The sequence below is a fragment of the Akebia trifoliata genome, chromosome 15 (genome assembly GCF_017979445.1).
Source record: "Akebia trifoliata isolate Shusen 1 chromosome 15, ASM1797944v1, whole genome shotgun sequence".
NCBI lineage: Eukaryota > Viridiplantae > Streptophyta > Magnoliopsida > Ranunculales > Lardizabalaceae > Akebia > Akebia trifoliata.
In genome coordinates, this window is record NC_141389.1 from 21,006,492 (window position 1) to 21,031,693 (window position 25,202).

Below are 25,202 nucleotides of genomic sequence, written 5' to 3' on the forward strand. Positions count from 1 at the left end.
AAGGTAAAATTATTTAATAGACCTTGATGGGGCCGTGGAGGGATATATTTCTAAATGCTCCTTGAGATTTCGGGTGGTATCTTAAAAATCTAGTTAGTAAAATCTTTCTTTCTAAATGGTCTCTCACTTTGATAAAATGACGAACTCAAGTCACTGAGGTCAATCATTCAAATCTTCGATCTCGACAATTTGTTTTGTTAATCTTAACAGTTCATGTTCAATTGTCAAGATTGATGATATATAATAATTGATCTCGAAATTTCAATCTTCAAACTCAACTATTCATGTTAAATTGTGGGTTGGTGCATGTGATCATGGATTAGTCCTGTTGAATATAGTTGGGAAACCTAAGTTGGACTTCTCTTATAGACTGTCTGATAGACCAGGTCTTGGTCCTCTACCAATAGGGATACCATGTTTCACAAGAAAAAAAAGATTATCAAGAAATCGTGAAAAAAGACTATTGAATTAAACCTATAAGAAAAACTAAACCGACATTGTTATAATATCTGGTAGAACAACCAATGGCCATCTTCAAAAGAATGGGTAAAATTATTATATTAGTTTACAGTAATTGATAACTTTTCATAAAGGGTCTTAAGTTTTATTTCAAATAATTTTTTAGAGATTGTGAGAGATGGTTGGGCTTAATCAATTTTTATAGGTTGAGCTGTCACTTAAAAATAAATATATTAAGATATATTTAACATAAGCAAAATTTGGTTGTCAACAATATCTGGTCCCACGTTACATATTATAAGGTGCATCAAATCACCAAAACTTGAAATTTTGGAGAGAACTGTATTTCTTGACAAAGATAAAGTAGGGCAGATAATAGATGACGTACGGGAGCATTCTATCATTTTGACGGAGTCACACACTCTCTCTCTCTCTCTCTCTCTCTTTCTTGAAAAATGAGTCTTTGTGACGAAAATTATTCACCACCTTCCACCATGATTTTTAAACTTGGTATCGCATCTCATCTCGTTAAGCTCCGATACTAAGTCGTCTTGGACGAGTTTTCCGATACATTTGAGACGTCTCGTGAGATAACTCAAAAAATTACACTGTGAAACGTAAAACTCGATCAAAAAATGATTTTGTGAGTTGGTCTCGTTCAACTCTGATACCGAGTTAACTCGAGCGATACGTCTTGGTCTCGGACGAGTTTAAAAATCATGCCTTCCACTAGACTTTTAAACATACCGACAAGTCGGGAAAATGTGGGGAAAATAAAAAATATAAAAATATGTATTTTATATATTAAATAATAAAATAAAATTATAAATTTTGAACAAATAGATAAATAATTGAACTCAACTTGCATCTTTCAAAAACATGATCCGATGCCACAAGAACGTAGAGGAAAAATTAAACGAATCTTGAAAAAAAAATTCAGAAAATACTTACTTTTCACCATTGAATATTAATTTTAAGTTTTGGGGTACCTTAGCCGTCTATTTTCAAAATCTTAATCAAGTCCAAAAGATTTTTTTTATTTCTTTTTCATAAAATCTAGAGGACTGTAAAGTTGGATTGCTAATGTGATAATCCATTTGAGCTCCAGCACCCTTAAACACTTGAAATCTTACTAAGGGAAGTGTTTTCTATAACACAGTTGCGAGAAAATTAAAAAATGAAACCCGTCTCTTGAAAAAATGATGATGTCCGCGATTTTTTAAAAAAGTCGCTGGTGATTTAATCAATTGATGAGAATATTGTGATTTAAAAAAAAAAAATAGATGATTTTTGTCGGTATGCTTTTAAGTGTGAGAAAAATGGAAAAATGATTTTTTCTTCCGATAATTAGAAAATGAGTCCGACTAGCCTTATTAAGATAGTGAGGAGAAGAGGCCTTACTACACCTCATCCACTGTTAAAAAATCATCGAGATGTGTAAAATAAGTCATCGAGATTGATAACAAATCTTGAGGTCTTTTCTTTCGCATCTCAAGGTCTTTTTTATCGTGGATGAGGCTTAGTAAAGCTTTTTTTCCTCACTATCTTAATAGGATAGGGTTCTCTTCCAAAATACATGATAATGTTGAAGTGATAAATAAATGACTAAAAACAGTAAAATAAAAAGTAATAAATTTTAATTTTTTTGGAATAGTTTGAATAGTAATTATATAATGATAGTTATTTTTTGTTTAACGATGTGGTCAAGACTAAGAATAAATGGACATGGAGAAAATATAATACGATGACCTTAAAGACTTATAATTCAAGGTCATTGTACTAATTGGAAAAGAAGAAAAGGAAAGATAAAATGTGAGGACAAGGACGAGACTCCACCACAAGAAGAGAGAAGAAAAGAACTCCCACGTGAGGGAGAAGGTGAATAAAATCAATTCTCCTATTTAGTGTTAAAACTGTCCCCCATGACTTGGTTATCCGCTTTGATACTATGTAGAAGTCCATGGGCCTAACTTATCGTCACAAAATCGACTTGTAAAATGAGAATTTCCCTATATTTATATATAGCCCAAGATCTTGATACCCAGGTGATGTGAAACTATCGCTCACAAAACACACATAAGGATTGATTTTATTTATACCATTTGCAATAATCATTTGAAATACTTTGAACGTTTAAAAATTAAAATAAAAAAGATTAAGGAGAAGTAAATGGTGTTTGCCGGCTTACCTATAAGAAAATAAAAATAAAAAGGATGTACTCAAAATTTCTCAATCCGATGAGGATCAAATTGGATTGAAAATCGATCTAATAAGAATCGGATTATTCTTTTATCTAATCTCAATATTAGAATCCAAATTCGACCCAATAACAATTTGATTGAGTTTGGCGTGGATCAAATTCAATTTCAATCATATATTTTAAACAAAATATATAGTATAGTGTACATATCACATTTTATTGGATTAGGACATAGTTGTTCCAGAACCGATCCTAAAGGTTATCAAATCTGATCCTTTTTGGATTGGATCATTATCAGAAACCAAATGCTCGATCTAGATCCGAAGTTATTATATCCGAATGATTCGGAATTTGACTCTGAACCTGTGTTGTCAGGTTTGTCAAAATAGTGTCAAATTGCGAACCGGTACAAACCAAATCAATTCAAGGTTTGATTCGTAGTGGATTTGTCAAAAACAACGAACCTAACGAACCCCCCTTTGCTTTGGTGAATTTTAGAGATGCCCCCATAGTTTGGTCATACTAGAAATAACCCTTATTTGGAAAATCCCAATATTTGGTCAATATAAAAGATAAGACTAATGATAAATTGACTCGAAAAAAGTCACCCGAAATTCACTCACTTGCCGGCATATGCACAGAATCATAGATCTTTTTCCTTGTGTATCCAAAAGAAAAAGATTTATGGTTCTTGCACATGCCACATCAAACTAGTGAATTTCGAGTGATTTTTTTCAAATCAGTTTATTGTTACGACTCTAAGGTGGTGTTTGTTTGCGCTATTTTTCAGTGCTTATTGCTGAAAAAAATTAAATTCAGCACTTTTGTCAAAATAGCGCGTTTGTTTACTTGTGCTTATTGCTGAAAATAAGTGAAAAAAATTCAGCACTATTTTGATGCTGAAAAAAAGTGCTGAAGCGGTAAGCACTTCGCTTTTTTCAACACGGACAAGTATGCCCTTTGTTTTTTTGAGCATGAACAAGTATGCCCTTATTCTTAAAAGGATATTACCTCTTATATCCCATTGATAAGTATATAAACACCCCACAAATTAATAAACCCACACCATAGCTAAATTATTTTGTCTTGTATGGGTTAAAAGTTTTGGAATGAGTTGATTTTTGGTGAGGATGATCTCTACAATGAGGAGATCATCCTCACAAAAAATCAGCACATCTTGAAACTTCTAACCCTATCAAAACAAGTTCAAGAACCGTAAATTATCCCTTTTTTTTTTGAAAACTATTTTTAACGAGTTAGAAGTTTCAAAATAGACTGATTTTTGGTGATGATGATCTCTAGACCATATAGACCATCCTCACTAAAAATTTGCTCATTCCAAAAACTTTAACCCATATAAAACAAAACAAAAAATGGCTATAGTGTAGGATGTCCTTATTAATTCATAGGGTGCTTTTATAATTACACATCCTTCATTTCCATCGAAAATTATTCATCCAAAATTAAGTTCTTTTAAAGTTGATTTCAAATTTTGGTGACTTGTATGACATTATTATTTTTAATTTGAAATTTGTGGGTTTTTATAAATAGAAATTATTATTTATAAATTGAAGATTATTTGAGTATTATTTATTATTTAACAATAAATTGTATTTTAATTTTATAAAAAATAATATAATTATTGTGTTTGATAATAAATAAGTATTTGAAACATGTAAACAATGTATAATATGATTGTAAGGGTAACAAAGACAATTTATCAGTTTCAGCAATGTGTAACAAACATGATTCAACATCTAAACAAACAACTTTTTCAGCACTTAAATTCAGCGCTTATAAGTTTCAGCGCTTAATGCTATTCAGCACTTATTTTTTTCAGTTTAACAAACAGCACCTAAAGATACTCCTTTGTTTTCAAACTAATGATACATCCCTTGACCTGAGTTTTCTTTTATGAGATTAACATAAATGACTTATATATCTTCTACGAACCGGGTTCAGTCAAGAGTGGACAACCACGAAATCAAATTTGAATCGAGCGAACCAACGAACTAGGTAAGTAACATAGGTATGAACCCATACATTTTCAACCCTACCATCCAAATACCATTTTTGTAAACCTGGCGAGCATATAATATGAGGTGTTGGAAGGATAGCGGTCACTTACACTTTTCTTCTTAAAAACAAAAAATTCAAAACCAAACTTAGACCTCATCTCCACATACTTAAAGGCGAAAGCAACCTTCCAAATTTTCGTTGAAATTTCCACATTGACACACGTCACCTTCACTCAACACTTCTTGTTGAAACCGACATTTTAAATACCATTAAATCATATTCAAAGCTTTTACTCCTCTCATTACATCTGTTGATCATCTTTTAAAATAAAGTAGGTGATATTTGTTGCATCAATGGAGTAGCTTTGGTTTTTTTTTTTGTTGTTAGACAACTTCACAAGATCTACTTTGATAACAAATATGTTGACCATTGGAAACAAAAATCACAACATGGGTTCCACTCCTTTCTTCCATGAATTCAAGAAACAAGCTTCTTTTTTCCTAAAAGAGAAGATCAAGACTGCTAGATTGGCACTAACCGACGTTACGCCCGCAGAAATGTAAGTCTATTTGTTTAATTTTCTTTTCTGTAAGTGTTTGATCATGAAGTTGGCCTTTTAGTTTGGTATTTTGATCTGGGTTTTTTGCAAATTGTGTTTTTAAGTATGACAGAAGAAGCTACAAATGGAAATCCATGGGCACCAGACACACGAACCATGGGTCTGATATCGCGGGCTGCGTTCGAAGTCGATGATTATTGGAGAATTGTGGAGATTCTACATAAGAGGTTAGTGGGGTGCAGACTAATCTGATTGATCTTTCTTAATTTTGGATTTTCAGTATAACTTTAGCTTTTCTAATATTTTTCTCCTATGATGCAGGTTGCAAAGATTTGATAGAAAAAATTGGAGAATCTCATACAAGGCTCTGATTTTATTGGATCATCTTCTGACTCATGGACCGGAGAGTGTTGCGGAGGAGTTTCAAAGCGATCGAGATGTAATTCGAAAGATGGAGAGCTTCCAATTTATTGATGAGAAAGGGTAAGTCTTCTAAATTTTTTTGTTTTTTGTTTTTTTTTTATACTACTTAGAGCAACTCCAACGCAATTAGGCATATCTGTGAGGCATCTTTACTAAGCTCTTTATTTTGGAGTGTCCTTTTGCCTATTCAAGAGGTCTTCACTCTAACCGTACTAGCAAAAATCACTCTCCCCAAATTCAGCTGCTGTAAGATATGTCACAATTGCCATCGTTTTTTACCTCCAAAAGGTAGAGAGTGAAACCCACTCTCTTCTTTCGCCTCTCATATTTTCTCTCTCCAAAAAATAACAACAATTGAGAGAGGACACAGAGTGAGAGTCGGAGTGCGTTGGAGTTGCTCTTAAATCTTTGGCTGTAACAAGATGTATAAATCTTATATGTAGATTCAATTGGGGACTTAATGTGAGAAAGAAATCCGAGAGGGTATTGATGTTGCTAGAAAAAGGACCGCTTCTCAAAGAAGAGAGGGACCGAGCTCGTAAGCTAACTCGTGGGATCAAAGGGTTTGGCAGTTTCAGCCAACCGTCCTCAAATGTAGACGGAAGTTTCCTAGAATCGTCTATCGGAACGTTTGGGAGGTGTAATTCGAACTATGACCATTACGAGGAGCCAGCACAACATCGATTCTCATCCTTGGAGGGAGATAATATAACACAACAAAATCATGGGGTTTGCAATCCGGTACTCGACAAGCCAATTGAACCTCGAACAAGTTTTAAGGAAAACGTCGCCCCTACAAAGGAGCTCGTCTCAGGAGATCTTCATGAATGGGAAATTTGCATGAGAGAAGCAAATCCCCTCTTGGGTTGTCAGAAAGTTGAATCAAGATTGAATACTTGATCGAAGAAGATCACCCGTTCGATAATCATGAGCATCAGACTACTACATCCCTCCTTTCTACTAGAGATGAAATCTTGGAAGGATGTTGAAGAATCAGAGTTTGAAGAATCATGTTTTTGACAATTGAGATTGTTGTTGTTGAGTTGGGTTGTTAAAGTTGCATTCTTATAAGAGAATGAATAGCTACCTTGTACTAAAGTATGTGTGAAATGCTGAGTTGATATCATGAATTAATAATGATTTCATGTCATAACTTGTATAACTTCAAGCTTTTTAACTTAAACAGATCTCCATTGTGCAGAGATTCTGTGTTGAACAATAGAAAATCATCCTCAAATAATAGCTTGCTTTTGGTCATTAGAAACTCACATACCCATGATGGGAAAAAAAAAAAAAAAGATGAAAAGGAAAGAACTGGTCAATGAGGTATTGTAAATCAAGCCATGCATCCCACCAATCAAGCTCAACGCTGAGCTTGCTAAGGCCTACCCGAAAGGTCGGGGTGGAGCACCAGACCATATGTTCTCAAGGGTGTTCTATAATTTTACAATTTTTATGTAAAGTCCTAATTCATTAGGAATATATATAAGGGGAGTTGTTGGGGTGCCAACATTTTGGCCGACACATTTTGTCCTACATGGGTTAGAAGTTTCGGAATGGACTGATTTTTTGTGAAGATGGCTTGTATAATGAGGAGATCATCCTTGCCAAAAATCAGTCCATTCCGAAATTGCTAACCCTGTCAAAAGTGACTTACAAGAAATGGATGGTCCATGATTCTTACATTCGTAAACATGGCATTATAAGTTTTGGAATGGACTGATTTTTGGTGAGGATAATCTCCTCATCAAAAAGATCATCTTCACCAAAAATCAGCCCATTCCAAAACTTCTAGCCCATGTAAGACAAAACATGTTGACAAAATAGTTGGCACCCTGAGCGATACCCATATATATGTAACCTTTCTACGGGAGAAATATTGTAATTTTCTTCTTGACCTTTGAGCATAGTGGAATCAGTGCAGCTCTGTGGGTGTTTCCTGTTTTAGAATTTTCCCTGTATATCTTTTTTGTTTGTTCTCTTCAATTTTTGGCATCCCAAGTTGAAGGTAGGAGTTTTTTCCAACAAGAACCACCACCAAAGAGAGGGATTTAAAATTTTCTTTAGAAAAGAAGTGCCAAATAGCAGGCTTAAGAGGTGAAAGAAATCTTATCTGAAGGGCAAAGAATAGGCCCATGCAATTCATTATAAAAATTCACAGTCCAACATTTTTTTTTCCGCTTCAGCAGGCCAAACATACCATCCACCTGCACGTGACTGCAGTTAAATAGACCATTTTATGTGGAGGGGTACATTCCAATATTTGAATCAATGTTCTACATGAAGATGCTAGCTAGCTTAGTTGGTAAAGTCTTCGGGTGATTCAATTCACGGCAACACTGAGTCACTGATCTCACTAAAAACAGGCTTCCCGAACAAAAAATGTGCTACAGCAGTGGAGAAGATCATCCATAAAAGTGGGCTGATTGATGAGAACTGTAAAAGGCGCCGCAGTATCTTGTAAAAGCATGTGTTGAAGGCTGATGGTGCTCGGCAATATTTCTTTATGGGAAAATCTACCATATAAATCTTTGAGTCCCAGGTTCATGGTTCCAATGGAAAGGGCGGAATAAGAACATCATCATTGTGAAGATGTTGACTGCTATATAAATGATACCCATGAAAAGCCAACTTATATTATCGTTAGTTTGTGAATGAAGAACCAAGAAGTAGAACGGGATAGTATAATATCTGAACTCGATCAGTGGTGCCGGGACGAGAACTGCTGCACAAGCCAGCAAAAATACCAACACCCAGATTTTCTTTTGAACTTTCCCTGTCAAAGATTAGTAAAAGAAAAAAAACAATCTCTTCAATGGAGTCAACGCAACTATGTAATTGACTAGATGAGTAAGGGGTTGTGATTTACCTAAGATATTGAAGATGGAAAGCCACGAGTACACGTAAAGTAGAAGTAGAAGATACTTCATAAACCAGTGAGATTTAATGACTTTCCGCCAAATATAGAAGGTATAGTGTCGGTTGTCTGCAAGAAGATAGGGGTGCGCTATGCTGCATTGAACAATGAGCTAATTGAAGTGTAAGACAAACAATGGAAATGACAGTGATCACTGTAAATAAAATGATTTACTAAGATTGTTAATTGGCTGGGCAAATTAGATCCTGAAAGCAGTTTGGTTAAATCCTCTCGATTCCATCAATGGGAAACTATAAACACAACCATCCTACTCTGATTTTTAGTGAAGAGATGTATATGGAGATTGATATAAATGATCCATTGACAACAAGTGGAACGAGAAACAGGTCCAAGTGTGAGAATTCCATGATTCTATTGTCAGTTCAAGGTTCTTATTCTCATTATTCACCAGAATGAGAGTGAGAACCATCAACTGAAAATATAATCATACAATTCTGACACTGAATCATGTTTTGTTCCACTTATTGTCAACGGACACCTCAGGAAGAATGTTGGTTTTTACGGCTTTCTGGTGAATAATGAGAGTGAGAACCTTCAACTTACAATAGAATCATGGAATTCTAACACTCCAAGCGTGTCTTGTTCCACATGTTATCAATGAACTTATTTTATCACTCTCCACATGTGTGTCTTCACTAGAAAATGGAGTAGGATGGTCATCCTTATATTGTCCCATTGATAGACTCAATAGAATTTAACCAAAAGTGGACGAAGAGGGATATTAGTCTTAGAAGAAGTTTATCATCAATTAATAGAGTTTTCAAGAGATTAATGCCTTCATCTATTTGTAGTAAAGGTGGAAAAACCATCTTTGCCATTGGTACAGTCGAAGTTCTAGCAGACATTGTCATCAATGCACATGTTATTACAGATGAGGGGGCTCATGTTGCTCCCCCCTCCTTCAACTTCTTGAAATGCTGTGATAATTCAAGCAAATTATTGTTGGCTTCGCACAACTGTCCTAATCAGCAGAGTTGGTCTCATCTTAGACCATCTGATGTGAGATTTCGACAGAATCTCAACCCATTTGCCATCAAATCAGTCCATATGAAACCTTAATATTGATACATTAAATTCCTTCTCTCCATTCCAAATGCTTAAAAGTAGATGACAAACCTATACCAGCAAGGGCTTCTGAAATTACTCCACTCCACTCACCATCTAAAATAGAACAAGAAATCCACTTTTTCCAACAAATGGAAACTTTTATTGTGCAAAGTCTGACAAGGGAAGGCAAAATATTTGACGAGTCTACAGTTTCTTTAAAGAACCCAGCATCGTCACCTAATTTTTAGCTCTGATGTTCTACCAAGAAAGAGTAGTTCCCTGTTTCCTCGAGTACAATCATAGAGAACCAAGCACTGCAGTGGTTATTTCATCACCAAAGCTCATTTATTAATGAGGGGAAAATATACAACAAAATGGGCTGAGAGAGAAATTGACTAAAACCCCAAGGTTAGCTAAAATATGAACCCTTTAGTGAGAAGTTATATTCTTGTACCAAATACAAAACCATCAAAATGTCACCTGATTACCCTAAGATGGAAGATCATTGATAGAGGAAAGTATTCTTCTTCAACTACACAGACTTAAAGGATCCTTCCTTCTATAATTGCAGTTTCTCTTAGTAGCCCTATTAGCAATATTTAACTCATTTTTTTAAATTAAAAAAAATAGAATAAAGATAACAAAAGATAGGTAAGAAAATCAAAAGAAAATGTTTCTATACACCATAACTTGACAAAATTTCCCATATCAAATCACGATTGTGTTCAAAAGCTTAAACTAGTGTATGGGGGACAAATTACCCCAACCCTCATTCAATAGTCATTTTTCTTTTAAAAAAAATATTAAAATAAAGGGATTATGCTATCACTTGTGTTAGGATCAGCGGGGGCATGGATATATGTACGATACAGCAAAAAAGTAAAAAGTGACTTGTTACATGATGTACCCACTACCCTCACCTAGCATTTGCACTACATTTGCGACAACGAGAGGGAGGACGACTTCCTCTCGTCCCTATGCTAGTATTTCTTTTAAATTAATCAACTAAACTTGTTGAAGACTACCAAGTCGCTACTATAACTTTTCAATAAGTTAACAGGTTATGTGAACACAACTGACCTGAAAAAATGCACAGAGAGGAATCCAGCAGTAAGAATGACAAGCATTTGAAACAAACTCAGTGGTTTGTTGTTCCAGAATGACCGACACATAACTGCAGCTTGGCCAAAGCTGAAATGAAAAGGAGCCATAGCGAGAGCAGAAACAAGGCCAAAATACATTAGTTGTGCAAAGTGTGGAGAGACTGCATGAGCATCTTTGGCACCTACAATATCATGAATGATCTAATGTCAAAAAAAATTATAACCAATTAATGATGAACAGAATAAGGGGAAAGGAAGATGGGTATACCAAGAACTACACTTCCATTCCAAAGGACAAATGTGACAAATGCCACCAATACCATAAAGAATGGGCCAAAGTACACCAAAACATCCCACTTCAAATGCCACAACTTTATAAGAATGGTGTGAACCTCATCAAGCAAACCTGCTACATACAACACATTAATCATCAATGAGTGAAAAGGAGCTCATAATGTTGCTAGCTTTCTTAAAGCAACAACTTCTATTGATAATTTATGCACATTGATCATGAAGGACATGATACTCTCAGGATTTTTGCCATGTCAGACAAACATCAACACAAGAAGAACACATCTTATAAGACAAAGCAGGGTCACCTTTTATGTAATGATTATCTACAAAGAAACAACTTCTAAAACAAGGTTGGTGTAATCCATCTTTCACAAACTAATTCATTATGTAGTTAAACACAACCATGGCCTGATTTAGAAATGTAGCTATAATTTATTTGTTTTTTCATTTATTTCTTTCCTTACTTTATTTATAATATAACTTCTATATTAAATATTACCAATACCAGTGTATTGCAGTACATGTGAATGTACATTGTTTTTTTTTTTTTTGGCTTGGTGGGGTTAGTGGTTAGCATAAGAGGGGGTTCAAGGGGTTTGTACCTAAGACCTTGGGAACAACCTCCACAAGGTCTTACCACTTAGCTAAGTGATCTTTCTTCATGTGAATGGACTTGTCAGTGTTGTGGGCTTTACAAAGTCTCTGGAGCCAAAGGGTTCAATGTAATTGAGCTTAGTGAGATAGGGGCTAATCAGGAGATGTCTAGAGAGATGGGGAATGAAAGAAACTAAAACACTGAGTTAAGGGACGTGAGAGCAAAATCTAACATCAAAGCATACTTCTATACAGGGACAAACGGATTGATCTGTCAACAGGTACATGAATTCTGGCATCAGCACAGTTGATTAGTTGTTTCTTCTTCCTTTGATCTCCATGCCGTATCAGAAGCATGTGGCAGATTCCATTACAGTTCAAAAACAAGGGATTAAGATCACCAACCTGGTAAAATTTTCAATGGTGATTCCTACACAGAACCAATCAATAATGAGTCAATCCACCGCGTCTGTGTGCTGCATGTATCTATAGACTAGACATCATTATGGTCTCCAATCAGGCCTCAGCAGGGACCATAAATTAACTATTTACATAGTGCATGCAATTCCAGATAGTTGGGATAAGGCTTTGATGATGATGATAACATAAGGTTCAGAACACCTCCATGGCTTTGCTTTTCTTTAATATGATTCAGTTATTTCTCACCTTCAGTTTGCGAACGATACTATAATCTTTTTGGATTACTCGCCGAGACAGGTGAGCTTCTTAAGCGGACTGCTAGGGTGTTTTGAGGTGATATCGGGCATCCCGGTCAATCTGCGAAAGAGTAAATTGTTTGCAGTGGGAGACATTGAAGGGGTGGAGGCAACGGCGGCTTTGTTGGGGATCCAAACGGGGACACTTCCATCCACATATTTGGGGCTTCCGTTAGGAATGGGTTATTCTAGTAAGGAAATCTGGGAGCCGGTTGTTGATAGGATGAGGAAGAAATTAAGCACTTGGAAGTCTAAACTTCTATCAAAAGGAGGGAAGATTACTCTTATTAGGAGTGTATTGGCTAGTATCCCCATTTATACTTTTTCTCTGTTTTCCTTGCCGAGGAGTGTGGAAGTTCAATTAGAGAAAATTTGCCAGAAGTTCTTGTGGCATGGAAAAGATGGAGTTAGAAAATATCACTGGGTGAGTTGGAGGAAGTTATGTTTGCCCAAGAAGAATGGGGGGCTGGGTTTCCAAAATTTTGGCTCCATGAATTCGGCTTTACTAGGAAAATGGCTTTGGAGGTTTGGTGAGGAAAGGGAGAGTCTGTGGAGAAAAGTAATTGTGGACAAATATGGGGTGAATGAGAATGGGTGGGAGAGTGGTCCGGTTAAAGGGGCTCTGGGTTGTGGGGTGTGAAGAGGCATTTCAAAAGAATGCCGATTTTTAAGAGAAGAGTGAAATGTAAGGTGGGGAGGGGGGATAAGGTAAGATTTTGGGAGGATTGGTGGTGTGGGGATGGAATCATTAAAGATCAATTCCCAGAATTATTTGCGTTGTCGAGGAAAAATAACCAGTTTATCTCCAATTTCAAAAGCATTGACAACGGGATAACTAATTGGGACTTTGGCTTTAGAAGAACGTTTAATGATTGGGAGGTGAATAGTGTAGGGAGGTTAGTGTCCTTGGTAGAGAGCAGAAATTGGGAGTGCTTACTGGAAGATCAGAGAGTGTGGGGGGCTTCTATAGATGGCAACTTTACAGTGAAGTCTTTTTACAAGAGTATAGCGCAGAGTTTTGGGATGTCTTTTCCTCACATTCTTGTCTGGGGTGGTAAGATTCCTCCGAAGATATCGACGTTTCTTTGGCTGGCGATTCTAGGGAGACTTGCAACAATGGATCAGTTAATAAAAAGAGGATTTATTGCGCCAAATCAGTATTGTATGTGTAAGTCTTAGGCGGAAACGGTGGACCACCTTCTCATGCATTGCCGGGTGGCGCATCACATTTGGTCACATTTCTTAACTTTGTTTGGTTTAATAGGATGTCTCCCCAGATCACTCAAGTCGGTTTTGGAATCTTGGCTGACATGGGGAGGGACTTTCTTATCCTCGAAGCGGATTCTTTGGTTTTTGGCCCCATTTGCAATTTGTTGGGGCATTTGGAAAGGGTGTAATCGATGCATTTTCGAGGGGAGAGAGGTTACTTTGGATGGTCTTATTCTCTCTATTATGGAACTCATGTTTTCTTGGAGCAAACTGTATAAGGAGTTTAAAGGGGTTTTTTTTGAAGACTTTGTGGTGAGGTGGGAGAGGGTATGTTCTTTGTCTGGGGACTAATTGTATCTCTTTTGTTTTTTCTTTTCTTTGTTTTGGGTTGGTCTCCTCGACCCCCCTTTGTTTCTTGGCTTTTCTAATAAAATTATCTTTACTGATCAAAAAAAAAAAAAATTTCTCAACATATGGACCTTGTGGAGAAAATAAACCTAACATGTAGAACCTCAAGCCACGTGTAGCAAGATTATAGCACACCCTCACAATCGATACCCTCAATGTTCACAACCAAGTTGGTGATAGGAGACTCATGTTGAGTGATATCATACCCCGGTTAAGCCCCGTGACCCTCTTATATAGTTCTATTCATAGTTCCCCCCTCTCTCCAAATGATCGGTCTTTTGGAGTCATTGTTTTAAATCTCATCCGAGAGCAAGACGGATAGACAAGTTGTCTCACGTGCAAAATCTCGCGAGACAAATGAGATGACTCGGATGATATTTTGAAAACCTCAGACGAGTCAGTAAATCTTGTCCGTGTCAACCGGGATTTTGAATATTTTAATTAAAATAATTAATTTTCAAAAATTGAATACTTATTATCTAAATAATAATTTTATGATTAAACATCTTCTTATCTATCTTATTTTATTAAAAAAATATAATTATTTTCATATAAATATAAATGAATTAATAATTGTAAACTGAGTTATATGGTTTATCTCGTCCGAGACGAGTTGACTCAACCAAGACAATTCGGACTCGTCCATGAACGATACAAGATGTCCAACTGAGGTTTGAAACCATGTTTGTAGTTGGTTGGTTAACATGGTATCAAAGTGCTAGGTTCGTATAGGTCACGGGTTCGATTCTTTTCACCCTTATGTGGGTGGGTGGGTGGGTGGGGATGGGGGGCAGTGAGTGTATATTTTCCTCCACTCTCAAGTGTGTCATACCCCAGTTAAGCCCCATGACCCTCTTATATTCATAGTTCTCCCCCTCTCCAACAGATCGGTCTTTTGGAGTAGTTGGTTGGTTAACAATTCCTTCAGCTGAATGGAATTAAAATCAGAAGGAAGACAGGGAAAATCAGAATTCCATAAATATTGGAAAGAACACATCTAGAAAATCAGAGTTCTATAAATACAAGAGGAGCTGACAGCTAGCAATGAAACAACGGCAAATCAAAGCTGAAGTAAATATGAGGGAACAAGCAAGTTCTGGACAGAAATTTTGATTAAACCAAAGCCTTATAATATGAAGCTATCCGATGTAAGTAAAGATTAGCTGTATATAGGCTTATATAATTTGGAGAAGCTAACAAAGACACCTAAGATCCCCATAAGTTGAACCAACTAGAATTCAGTGGAAGATATGTTACAGAACCTGAAGCATGCTGTGATGAAGAATCGCGTGTTTTTGACATAGAATGGTTAACAGCATTTAAAGAGCTACCCATCTTCCGTTTTCGCAAGTTTGGGACCACTGGCACACTTTTCTCGTCAGCTGACCCAACACTTTTTTTGCTCGATACATCATAATCCAGTTGGTCATTATTCTTAAACTCTGGGGGTACTGTGAGATTAATTGCTCCACTGCAAGTAACAAGAAGCATCCATACAACATTTGTTTGCCGAATAAGTATTGCCCAGGCCCCAAGCTGTAGGAAAAAAAAAAGGTAGAACACAAGTTAGCTCTAGAGAGGTAAAAAACATTGGTTCTACCTTGAACAAAATTTGTATGGTAGCTCGAAAATTTTTGTTAAAAAATATTTCCTCAAAAAGCTATTTCTCCAGTTTCATGTTTTCTCTGAAAAATTCTCTGAACTTCCTTTCAAGGCCTTGCTACTCATATACAAATCAAATTTTTATCTATAAAAGAGTAGGTTTTCCAATTCTAATTATCTTTGAAAGAAACCGTTGCAAGAATCGGATCCATTCTCAATAATAATTTTCATCATTAGCATTATGTTAAGAATTTTGTATTTTCTGTCACAGTCGCGCTGCACATCTTTGAGGAACTCTTTAACTCCTCAAACTCTTGTTAATCTAAAGGAGTATGGATCTCTCCCTCTCGTAAACTTCAAAAATTACCATGAGACTATCAATTGAGTTCTCTAGTCTATACTAAAATATCCATCACTATGTTAAGTGTTCTCTTGAAGTTTATTTGCAATATTTTTGTCCTTAAAAGGATAATTTTGTCCATCTATTATTTAACTTTTTCAGAAAAACTTCCTGATTACTTCAAAATAAATTAGGGAGAATGGCACAACGTTGGTTGGTACAGCCTTTTGGTTTTAGCATCAAACCTCAAGTAGGTTGTCCTCTGCCTTGTTTTGGATACTCTAAAGAAAGAGATGACGGCTTACCTAGGGAATACAATTTTAAGTTACGAAATTATGTCCAAGTACAAGATCTTGAAAGGTATTAAAAGAAGAACAATAGCTCTTTCCAGGAAATAATTGTATGGTGTCTGAGCTGGGTTAGACACTCAGTGTAAGTGATTGAAGGTGGAAAACGAAGATCAACACCTAAAGAGAAAACAAGGATTCTCCAGTTGGACCCCTAAAGCTTGATCGTAATGGTAGCTAGAGTAGAAACGTGGCCATCCAACATCAACATCATTATTCAGAGACGATAACACAGTGTTTGAAAGGTTTATGTAAGTATGATTAGCCTCAGGAATCTAGTGAAGACGGACTGCAAGATTGTTTGAAAAGCTAAAACTTTAGGAATGTTTGGTCTGATTAAGACAATCCAACATTGCTATGGTGTTGGAAGGACTAGAGCTGGTGAACATGGAAATGAACTGAATGCATTAGACGGTCATCAATGGGGACTACGGAAGAGATTAGTTGGATGTAAAAAATCAAGAGTGCAATGGCTCAAAGACGAGGATAAAAATACAAAATTTTTCCATATAGTGGCTAATAGCCACAGAAGGAAAAATTACATTTCTAGACTGAGATTAATGGGGTGACATTAGAAGGGAAGGAGAAAATTAGAGAAGCGGTAGTTGAGTTTTACAATGGACTTAAATCTGAGGATCATGGATTCCTACCATTTCAAGATAATCTTGATTTCAAAGCCATATTTTTGGAGCAACAAGCATGGTTAGACCTTTCGAGGAGGAGGAGGAGGTGTTTTAGACCATTTGTGGAATGAGTAGTAACATAATCCCTAGGCCGAATGATTGTTCTATGGAATTTTTCAAAACTTGTTGGAAAACAATTAACGATTGCCTTGCTAACAGTCTTAAAATAATTTTAAGATGGGCATTTGGACTACGTACTTAACAGTATCTTGCAGATTTAGTTTTGAAAAAGCTAAGTGCAAATGATACTGGAGACTGGATGTCAGTCAGCTTGGTTGGTGTCATGTATTTATGTCAAGGATGGTAGCTTTCCTTCACAGGTCCCAGCACCTACTTGCTGAATAGACAGATCGGCTGAAAAAATCAAAACAATACTTAATAATAAAACACTAGGAAAAATTCCAACTATGATCACTCCTCTTCAAGGTGCTTTTATTAAGGGGTACCAAATATTGGATGATGAGTTGATTGCAAATGAATGTATTAATTCGAGAGTTGATCAGGAGATATTCAAGTCGTTTGCAAGATAGATTGGAGAAAGCATATGATCATGTTAATGAATTGTTGAAATACCGTTGGGTCAAATGAACTTCAATCAAAATTGGATCATGAAAAGTGTCTTCAACAACCTTCTCTATCATGGTCAACGGCAGTCCAACTAGTTCTTTTAGAAGTTCTAGAGGTCTTGGGAAATGTGACCCTATATGCCCATTTCATTTCAATGTAGTTGAGGATTTGGTAAGGATGATGGAAAATAGAAATTTTTTCTGGTTTTGAAACTGGATCAGGGGTCCACTAATCTTCAGTTTGTTGATGACACATTGGTCTTCCTTGATGTGTTTATTAATCGGCTTAGGTTCTTTAGTGGTCTTCTATGTTGCTATGAGCTGTGTCGGGTTTGGTCGTTAACCTTTAGAAGTGTAGGCTTCGAGGTTAGATATGGTGTAGCTATTTGTCTCTTATAAAATAAGAGGATGCTTGTTCAATACTTCATGAATCGGGTGGGGGATGAATTGTCTAGAGACTTTGGTTTCAGGCAAAGCTTTAGTGATTGGGAGATTGTGTCAATATATAGTCTCTATTTTGGGAATTATATTTGTTTATGATCTTTTGGTCACTTGTTGTTCATCAATGGTCACTTTGACCATTGTAGTTTGTTTTTTAATTAATAAAAGTCTATACTTTTCCTAGAAAAAAAAAAAGAGCATCTAGCCTCATTAATCATCTCTCTCATTCCCATTAGTCACGCGAATGAGGATCGAAAGGTGTGGGTTAGAAGATGGACGGAGTTTTCTCGGTCAAATCCTTTTATCAATCCCTAGTGCATGCCATGTCTTTGGAATTCCCTGCCATTGTTGTTTGGGGCGCAAGGATTCCTTCCAAGTTCCAAGTTAGCCTTTTTTTCATTTGGTCGACTGATTTGGAAAGAAACCTAAACTTGGATAATATTTTTGGTATGGGCATTGTTTATATTATCTTTGAAAAGTAAGTGGTGAGTTTGTTAACCACTTGCTCATTAATTGCAAGTTCTCTCATACTGTGGTCTCATTTTGTTTCCCCCTCCCATTTGCTTTGGTGTTTCCCTTGGTCTATATTTATTCCTAAGTTGGAAGACTCTAGCTTTCAATTCTAAAGAAAGGATTTCAAGGAGTTAGACCCCATTTATTGTTTGTTGGGACATTTGGAAAGAAAGGAACAATCATGCTTTTGACTCAAAGGAACAAACAATCCAAGAGGTCATTATTAGTATTTTTCGATACATATCATTTTGGTTTAAGGTGTTCAAGGAGTTCACGGGTGTCTTCTTTGAAGATTTTCTATTTAGGAACGAGTTAGTTTACAAGGAGTGCAATAGCAAGAATTGACTTGGTTTTTGGATTATATCACTTTCTCTTTCCTTTTGAGTAAGGATGTCTGCTCGACCTCATGCTTTTTTTTATTTATTGATAAAGGGGGGTCTAGGGGACCCACCTAAAACAAAGAAAAGTGACACAAAGAAAAAAAGAAAACAACAACGAAACGTGATCAACAAGTTACTCTCGCGACAAAGAACAAACCCTATCCCATCTCGCAACAAAATCTTCAAAAAAGACCCCCTTAAATTCCTTATATAGTTTGCTCTAAGTGAACATGAGCTCCAAAATAGATAAAACTAATCGTCCCAACATAGAAACTTTCCCCTCAAAAAATGCAACAATTTTGATCTTTCCAAATACCCCAACAAATCGCAAATAGAACCAAGAACTAAAGAAACCATTTTGATGACGTAAAAGAGCCTCCCCAGGCCAACTTAACAGAGCAATGAAAACAACCCACTAAACCGAATAAAGATAAGAAATGCGACCAAATGTAATGAGCCACCCGATAGTGAATGAGTAAGTGATCCGCCATTTCCGCCTGAGATCTACACAAACAACACTGATTCGGAGAAATGAAGCATCTTTTGATTAATTAATCTATAGTTGGGAGTCTTCTTAGGGCCGCCAACCAAAGAAAAACCGATATCTTAGGAGGGATCTTACCACCCCAGATAAAAGAATGAGGAAATGACGTTGCACTCTTTGGGGCAATGTCAACGTACAAAGATTTTATCATGAATTTCTCATCCCTAATACCACCTCACAATCTCTGGTCGTCCGAGGAGCTCTCCATGTACCTGTTCTCCACCAAAAAAACTAATCTCCCTAAAATATCCACCTCCCAATCATTAAAAGTTCTTCTAAACCCAAAGTCCCAGTTTGTCATCCTATTTTCAAAGTTTTTGACATGAGAGATACCTTGGTTCTTTTTCAAAGACAAATCAAAAAGGTCCGGGAAAAGATCTTTAAGAGGTTCATTCCCACACCACCAATCCTCCCAAAATCTCACTTTACTTCGTTCTCAACCTTAAATTTCACTCTTTTCTTAAATAACGGAAGTCTTCTTAGGATACCTTCTACACCCCACACCCCATTCCACTTCTAGCTGGCCCACTCTCCCACCCATTCCCGCTCACACCAAATTTATCCACAATTACTTTCCTCTAAAGACTTTCCCTCTCCTCCCCAAACCTCCCAAGCCACTTCCCCAATAGAGCCAAATTCATAGAACCAAAATTTCGAAAACCCAATCCCTCATTCTTCTTAGGCAAACATAACTTCCTCTAACTCACCCAATGATGTTTCTTCAAACCCTCTTTATTGTACCAAAAGAAATCTCAGCAAATTCTATCCAATTGCACTTCTACATTCCTTGACAAGGAAAACAACGAAAAAATGTAGATAGGAATGCTAGCTAAAACACTTTGAATGAGAGTGATTTTCCCTCCTTTAGATAAAAACTTAGCTTCCCAGGTACTTCGGCCTTGTGTGGATACACCTCTCCGCGCAATAACAGAAGCTCAATCTCTCTGTACAAGAGCAAGTTTTTGGAGCTTCTCAACAAAGAGCAAAAATCTCTCCGCACAAGAGCAAAAACCTTTTTGCAAACGTTTGTTAGCTCCCCACAAGAGCAGAAGTTGTCAAGAAGCTCTATCCAAATGTAGTGTTAATCTTTTTCCCATCCTTTCAAGCACTGGCTCCCAAATATCTTTACTTGTATACCCCATCCCCAAAGGAAGTCCCAAATCCTTGTATACCCCATCTCCATTAATAAATTTTTATACTAATGAATTGGGGATTATTTATCGCTAGGGGTGCAACTTGACCCGGTTCAAATCAAGAACTGAACCAAACCTGATGACTTTGGGCTGATTTGGTTCGATATGGAACAAGTTGCGGTTCGGTTCTAGGTTAAGAAAATGGAGAACCAATTAATTCGGTTCAGTTCTCAATTCAAGGCTTGTACATAATCAAACTGAACTCTCAATGACCTACTACTTTTTAGGAGTTAGGACATAGATTAATGACCTTTTTATAGATAGATTAATGACTTTTTTATATGAAATTTCAAGTTCATAGTTTATTTATTTATTTATTTTTCATTAAAAATATGTTGCTTCCAAGCAATTTATAGGACATTAAATAAGTTCGGTTCTCGTTCTTATTTAGTGTAACCAACCTATGTCAGTTGGGTTCTGGATTGGTCCCAAACCTAACAAAACAAAACCAAGTTGCAGTCCTACTTATTGGTAGAGTAAGTCCAATTGTTCATCTAATTTCTTTCTAATGAATTTTTTTTACTTTATGAAAAAAATTACAGACGCAAACCTAAACTTCAACAAATGAATTAAATATATAAATGATGATGACAAGAGGCGTTTATTTACCAGAGCGCTAAACTGATAATGCTTTTTCAGGCAAGCCAGGTACATGGCTAGCACCACAGTTAGTGAAGCTACATCCGTATAATACAAAAATGTGAAGAACCAATGAAGAGGATATAATGATAGAACTACTGCATGTAAAGTTGCTTTCCTCTCATTAAGATGTGGTCTCAATTGGGTAAGTATCTCATATACAAGAACACTACATATGACAGCCAAGACACCATTGATGGAACGAAGAATTGCAGTGGAACATAGTTCAGAAAATGAAGATATTGCTTTTGCACACCACATGCCTGGAAACAAAGAAGCAACATGGGCAAGTGAAAGATAGTACCTGCAACAGTTTTAAAATGCATAATCAACATTTCAAAAAAAATAAAAAATTGGTATGGGTGTAAGGATATCTATCAACCTGATTTCCTGAGAGAACTAACAACATAATGCGAAATTTAACTTCAATGAGATTTGAATTGATGTGAACAGCCTCAGTAACTTTGCAGAAGGCAGTATAACTGCTTATAAAACAAAATCATAACCACATTTTGGGTAGAGAGACATTTAGGGTTAGCAGGAAAGATGATAACTGCATCCCAAGCTTTGGGAACAAGATGATTTTATTAGAAAAGAGGGAGGTCGAGATGACCAGCCCAAGATCCAACTATAGCAAGGACAACCCACAACCACAACAGACAATAAAAACCAACTAAATAAAGGCAGCTAATCCATAGAGAGATTATAAACCCTATTGAAAAAAGAAAAAAAAAAAAACAATTGACTATAAGAAGAAAAGGAGTGTGGGGGGTGTGTGTTGGTGGAGAACTCACAGGCCAGGGGGAGTGGTGATCATGGGATCCCAGCTTTTGAAATTGCCTTTGCAGTACTGTTGGGCCTGAGGGATGTGGAATATCTCATCCTGCACAATTGGGTAACAAAAAAATGATAAATTTTATAGAAGAGAGAATTAGGAGGAAGAAATGACAACCCCAAAATGGATAAAAATATTATTTTACCATGTACGGTTCTGGCACAATTCGATTTACCATTAAAGATATTGGAATCACCCAAGAACTCACTATCACTGCAACTGCCACCCTCCCCATCTCTCTCTTTCTCTCCTTTTGGTAGACAGTTTGTTAGGCTTTTAAGATGATATGGTGTTTCGCTGATTTTAACGCTTTGTTTGGATTGAGATAAGTGGAGAGAAAAGAAACTCATTAAAGAGAAGAGAATCCACCCTGTTTGGATTGACAAGAGAAAGAACAGAATAATTTAAGGTTCCCCTATTTGGTTAGCAGTCATTAGAGAAAAGAAAAGAAATTTTTTTTAGTCAAATGACTATTATACCTTTCATAGTCTAAAGAACAAAATTCTATCTGTACAATAATATAAACACCAAAGGTTATTTATAAAGAACATGATAAATATTCATTTTCAATCAAATGGCACATAGGTGAAAGTTGATACATTGATTGCCCACAACCTTCTGTGTCCTCTATACTAATCGTCTCGTTTTATTAATATAATTAGCAAGAGTAACCATAAGCTGATTGGGTCCATTTTTTATGGAAGATTAGATGGATGGTGCAAAATGTTCTTTGATTTAGTTCCCTTGGTGAAGATGTTGTGGAGGTATGAAGTTGGGATGCTGATTTTTCAAAGAATTCCTATCCTTGTGGCTTTGATTGCTTGGAATGACTCAAAAACAAAAAAAAAACAACGCTTTAACTAACATTTGAAATTTTGGTGCTGCTGGTTAACTGTTGAATTTGGGGCATTGGGTTCCATCATGAAGATTTCCTAAAACAATACTCAAATCTGATTATGAATATATAGGTTTTGTTTCAAAAAAAAAATATCCTTAGTAACTACAGCAGTTCTAGCACTACCAGTAAACCCAGATATATATATGCCCTCCTCATGAAACATTCAGCAATAAACTCGCTCTAGGTATCAATAATTAAACGTAAAAAAAATCTAATTCAGAAACTTTGTTGAATCCTAGCTATTGTAAATGTTAAAGCAACAAATATCATGTAATTCCCATAGATAATAAAACTAAGGTCCTCAAAAACCCAGTCTTAGACCTAAATATTTTGAAATTAATACCAAAAAACACCGAAATGCAGTAAAAATTCAAACTTTATGAACTAAAATCAATCAAATGATCTGGAAAAAAAAAACGAGGTTGAACCCTAGCTATTGTAAATTTCAGAGCAACAAAGATCCTGTAATTCCCATAGACTATAAAACTAAGATACAAAAAAAAAAAAAAAAGATCTGGGTTTTCAGAAGCATTACGTTCTTGATGACCTTCCCAATGTTGCAGAAAAAACAGTGTGTGTGAAATGTAGAGGGTTTTTGGAAAAAAATAAGAAGATGAAGAGGAAAAAGAGAAAGGTGTGTGGGGGTTGAAGAGGGATTCTTGAAAAAAACCAGAAGAATGAGAGAGGATAAAATCTCAAGTCTCTTTTAGTTCGTCTCCTTCCTTTGACATCTCTAGGTTTCTGAAATCAGCCTTTTACTTGGGATGTAAGTAGCAATAATTGGCGTGCCAATATTATCAATCTTGGAGAGAACCAAAACTTGACATTTTTTCCCTCCTCTTCTCTCCATTTCTTTTTTCTTCTCTCCCCAACTACTTACCTATTTTCTTTTCTCTTCTCTTCTCTCCAATTCTCTCAATCCCAAGATATTATAAAACTCGTCCTAATCATCCTGTACTCCTCTTTATTTAAAAAGAAAATAAAATTCTCTTTACCATTATACCTAGAGAAGGCCAAGTAGAAGTTGTCCGACATTAAAATTTGAGTGACCATAAATGCCCCTTTTATATTTAAATTTAATATAATTGATCAATCGGAATCATTCTGATAAAAAAAAAATCAAGAAAATTACAATCTACAATCACATTGCTTAATTTTCCAAATTACAAATGTGTCATTTCCACTATGTAATATTCAAAAACCCATTAATCAATATTTTTAATTATTTGATAAATCTGCATTTGCAGATGCCACCATGGTTTTTAAATTCGATATTTCGTTTCGTCTCGTTCAGCTCTGATATCGAATTGTCTCGGATGAGTTTTTCGATATGTTTGAGACGTCTTGTGAGACAAATCAATAAATTGAACTGTAACTCATAAATATCAGTCAAAAACTGATTTTGTGAGTTAGTTTCATTCAGTTTTGATATCGAGTTAACTCGGATAATACGTCTCGATCTCGGATGAGTTTAAAAATCATGGATGCCATGCTACTCTAGATTATAAAAAAAAAAAGAGTGGGAAAATTATTTAAAGAAACCTGAAAGTGAATTTTTTTTCTAAAAAGTCCTAAGTTTTGGGCGATAACTTGATTGGCCCCATTTGGTAAATTTTTTATTTCTTAATGATCCCTCGTTATTGACGAACTCACAATTTTTTATTTATAGATTTTCCTCCCATTATCTTTAATTTCTCGACACCCAATTACTATGTTTCTGTTTTTGAGAAAAAAGTCAAACCTCATTACAGGTTCGTTAATCTGATCCAATATATCGAAGCTTGAAGTCCTAACACACAAGTATTCTTCACTTTAATGGCGAATTCAAGGTTTCGTGAGATGGTTTGGCGGAGAAAATGGGGGATCGTAGCCATTGGTTTTACGATTCTCTCGTTTACTCTCATTGTTTCTTTCGATTCTTCATCATGGATCAAAGATAGCGACCCAACCCGATTGATGAGTCTGGGAAACACTCTTGTCGACTTGACTTTGGTGCGAAATGCGAAGGAAAGAGGAGCTGGTAATCAAATTCCCCCAATTATTTCTTATTTTTCTCTTCCATCAATGATCAATTTCAAGTTTTAGTCAATTTTTCTAGGGCTGATTTACCAAGACGTGCGCTAAAAATTGTGAAATTCCCATTTCAGCCACTTTTCATTTTATAATTTTTAAAACGGTATTTTTTATTGTTCTTGGAATTAATTTTTTACCAAACGGAAAATTTTAAGTTAAAATACAAAAATACCCTTATA

At 36.0% G+C, this 25,202-nt stretch overlaps 3 protein-coding genes across 8 annotated transcripts in view; 2 read left to right on the top strand and 1 right to left on the bottom strand.

Moving 5' to 3' along the window:
• The first annotated feature begins 5,002 nt into the window (after positions 1–5,002).
• Positions 5,003–6,865, top strand: LOC147384575 (uncharacterized). The gene is made up of 4 exons (XM_086425077.1): positions 5,003–5,237; positions 5,342–5,464; positions 5,559–5,720; positions 6,104–6,865. Exons 1-4 carry the CDS (start codon positions 5,098–5,100, stop codon positions 6,558–6,560), a joined length of 882 nt encoding a protein of 293 aa, XP_086281203.1. The 5' UTR covers positions 5,003–5,097; the 3' UTR covers positions 6,561–6,865.
• Positions 6,866–7,750: 885 nt separating this feature from the next.
• On the bottom strand, positions 7,751–23,773 carry ALG10 (DIE2/ALG10 family). Of its 5 annotated transcripts, none has more exons than XM_086425070.1 (9): positions 23,486–23,772; positions 22,198–22,361; positions 22,012–22,100; positions 21,188–21,521; positions 15,232–15,505; positions 11,017–11,157; positions 10,726–10,930; positions 8,530–8,672; positions 7,751–8,436 (listed from the first exon to the last, which is right to left on the bottom strand). In XM_086425070.1, the coding sequence occupies exons 2-9, from the start codon at positions 22,285–22,287 to the stop codon at positions 8,177–8,179; spliced, it is 1,536 nt and encodes a 511-aa protein (XP_086281196.1). In that variant the 5' UTR covers positions 22,288–22,361; positions 23,486–23,772; the 3' UTR covers positions 7,751–8,176. The 5 variants fall into 5 exon arrangements, with proteins under 5 accessions (XP_086281196.1, XP_086281195.1, XP_086281198.1 ...); XM_086425069.1 differs by having other exon boundaries at positions 22,198–22,422; positions 23,486–23,771; XM_086425072.1 differs by having other exon boundaries at positions 11,017–11,154; positions 22,198–22,422; positions 23,486–23,764.
• A 759-nt stretch (positions 23,774–24,532) lies between these two features.
• Positions 24,533–25,202, top strand: part of LOC147384577 (pectin acetylesterase 5-like) — a 38,723-nt gene continuing 38,053 nt past the window's right edge. For both annotated transcript variants that reach the window (XM_086425075.1, XM_086425076.1), the window contains exon 1: positions 24,533–24,970. In XM_086425075.1, coding sequence (XP_086281201.1) covers positions 24,766–24,970 — 205 coding nt within the window. In that variant the 5' untranslated portion in view covers positions 24,533–24,765. The remainder of the gene's footprint in view (positions 24,971–25,202) is intronic.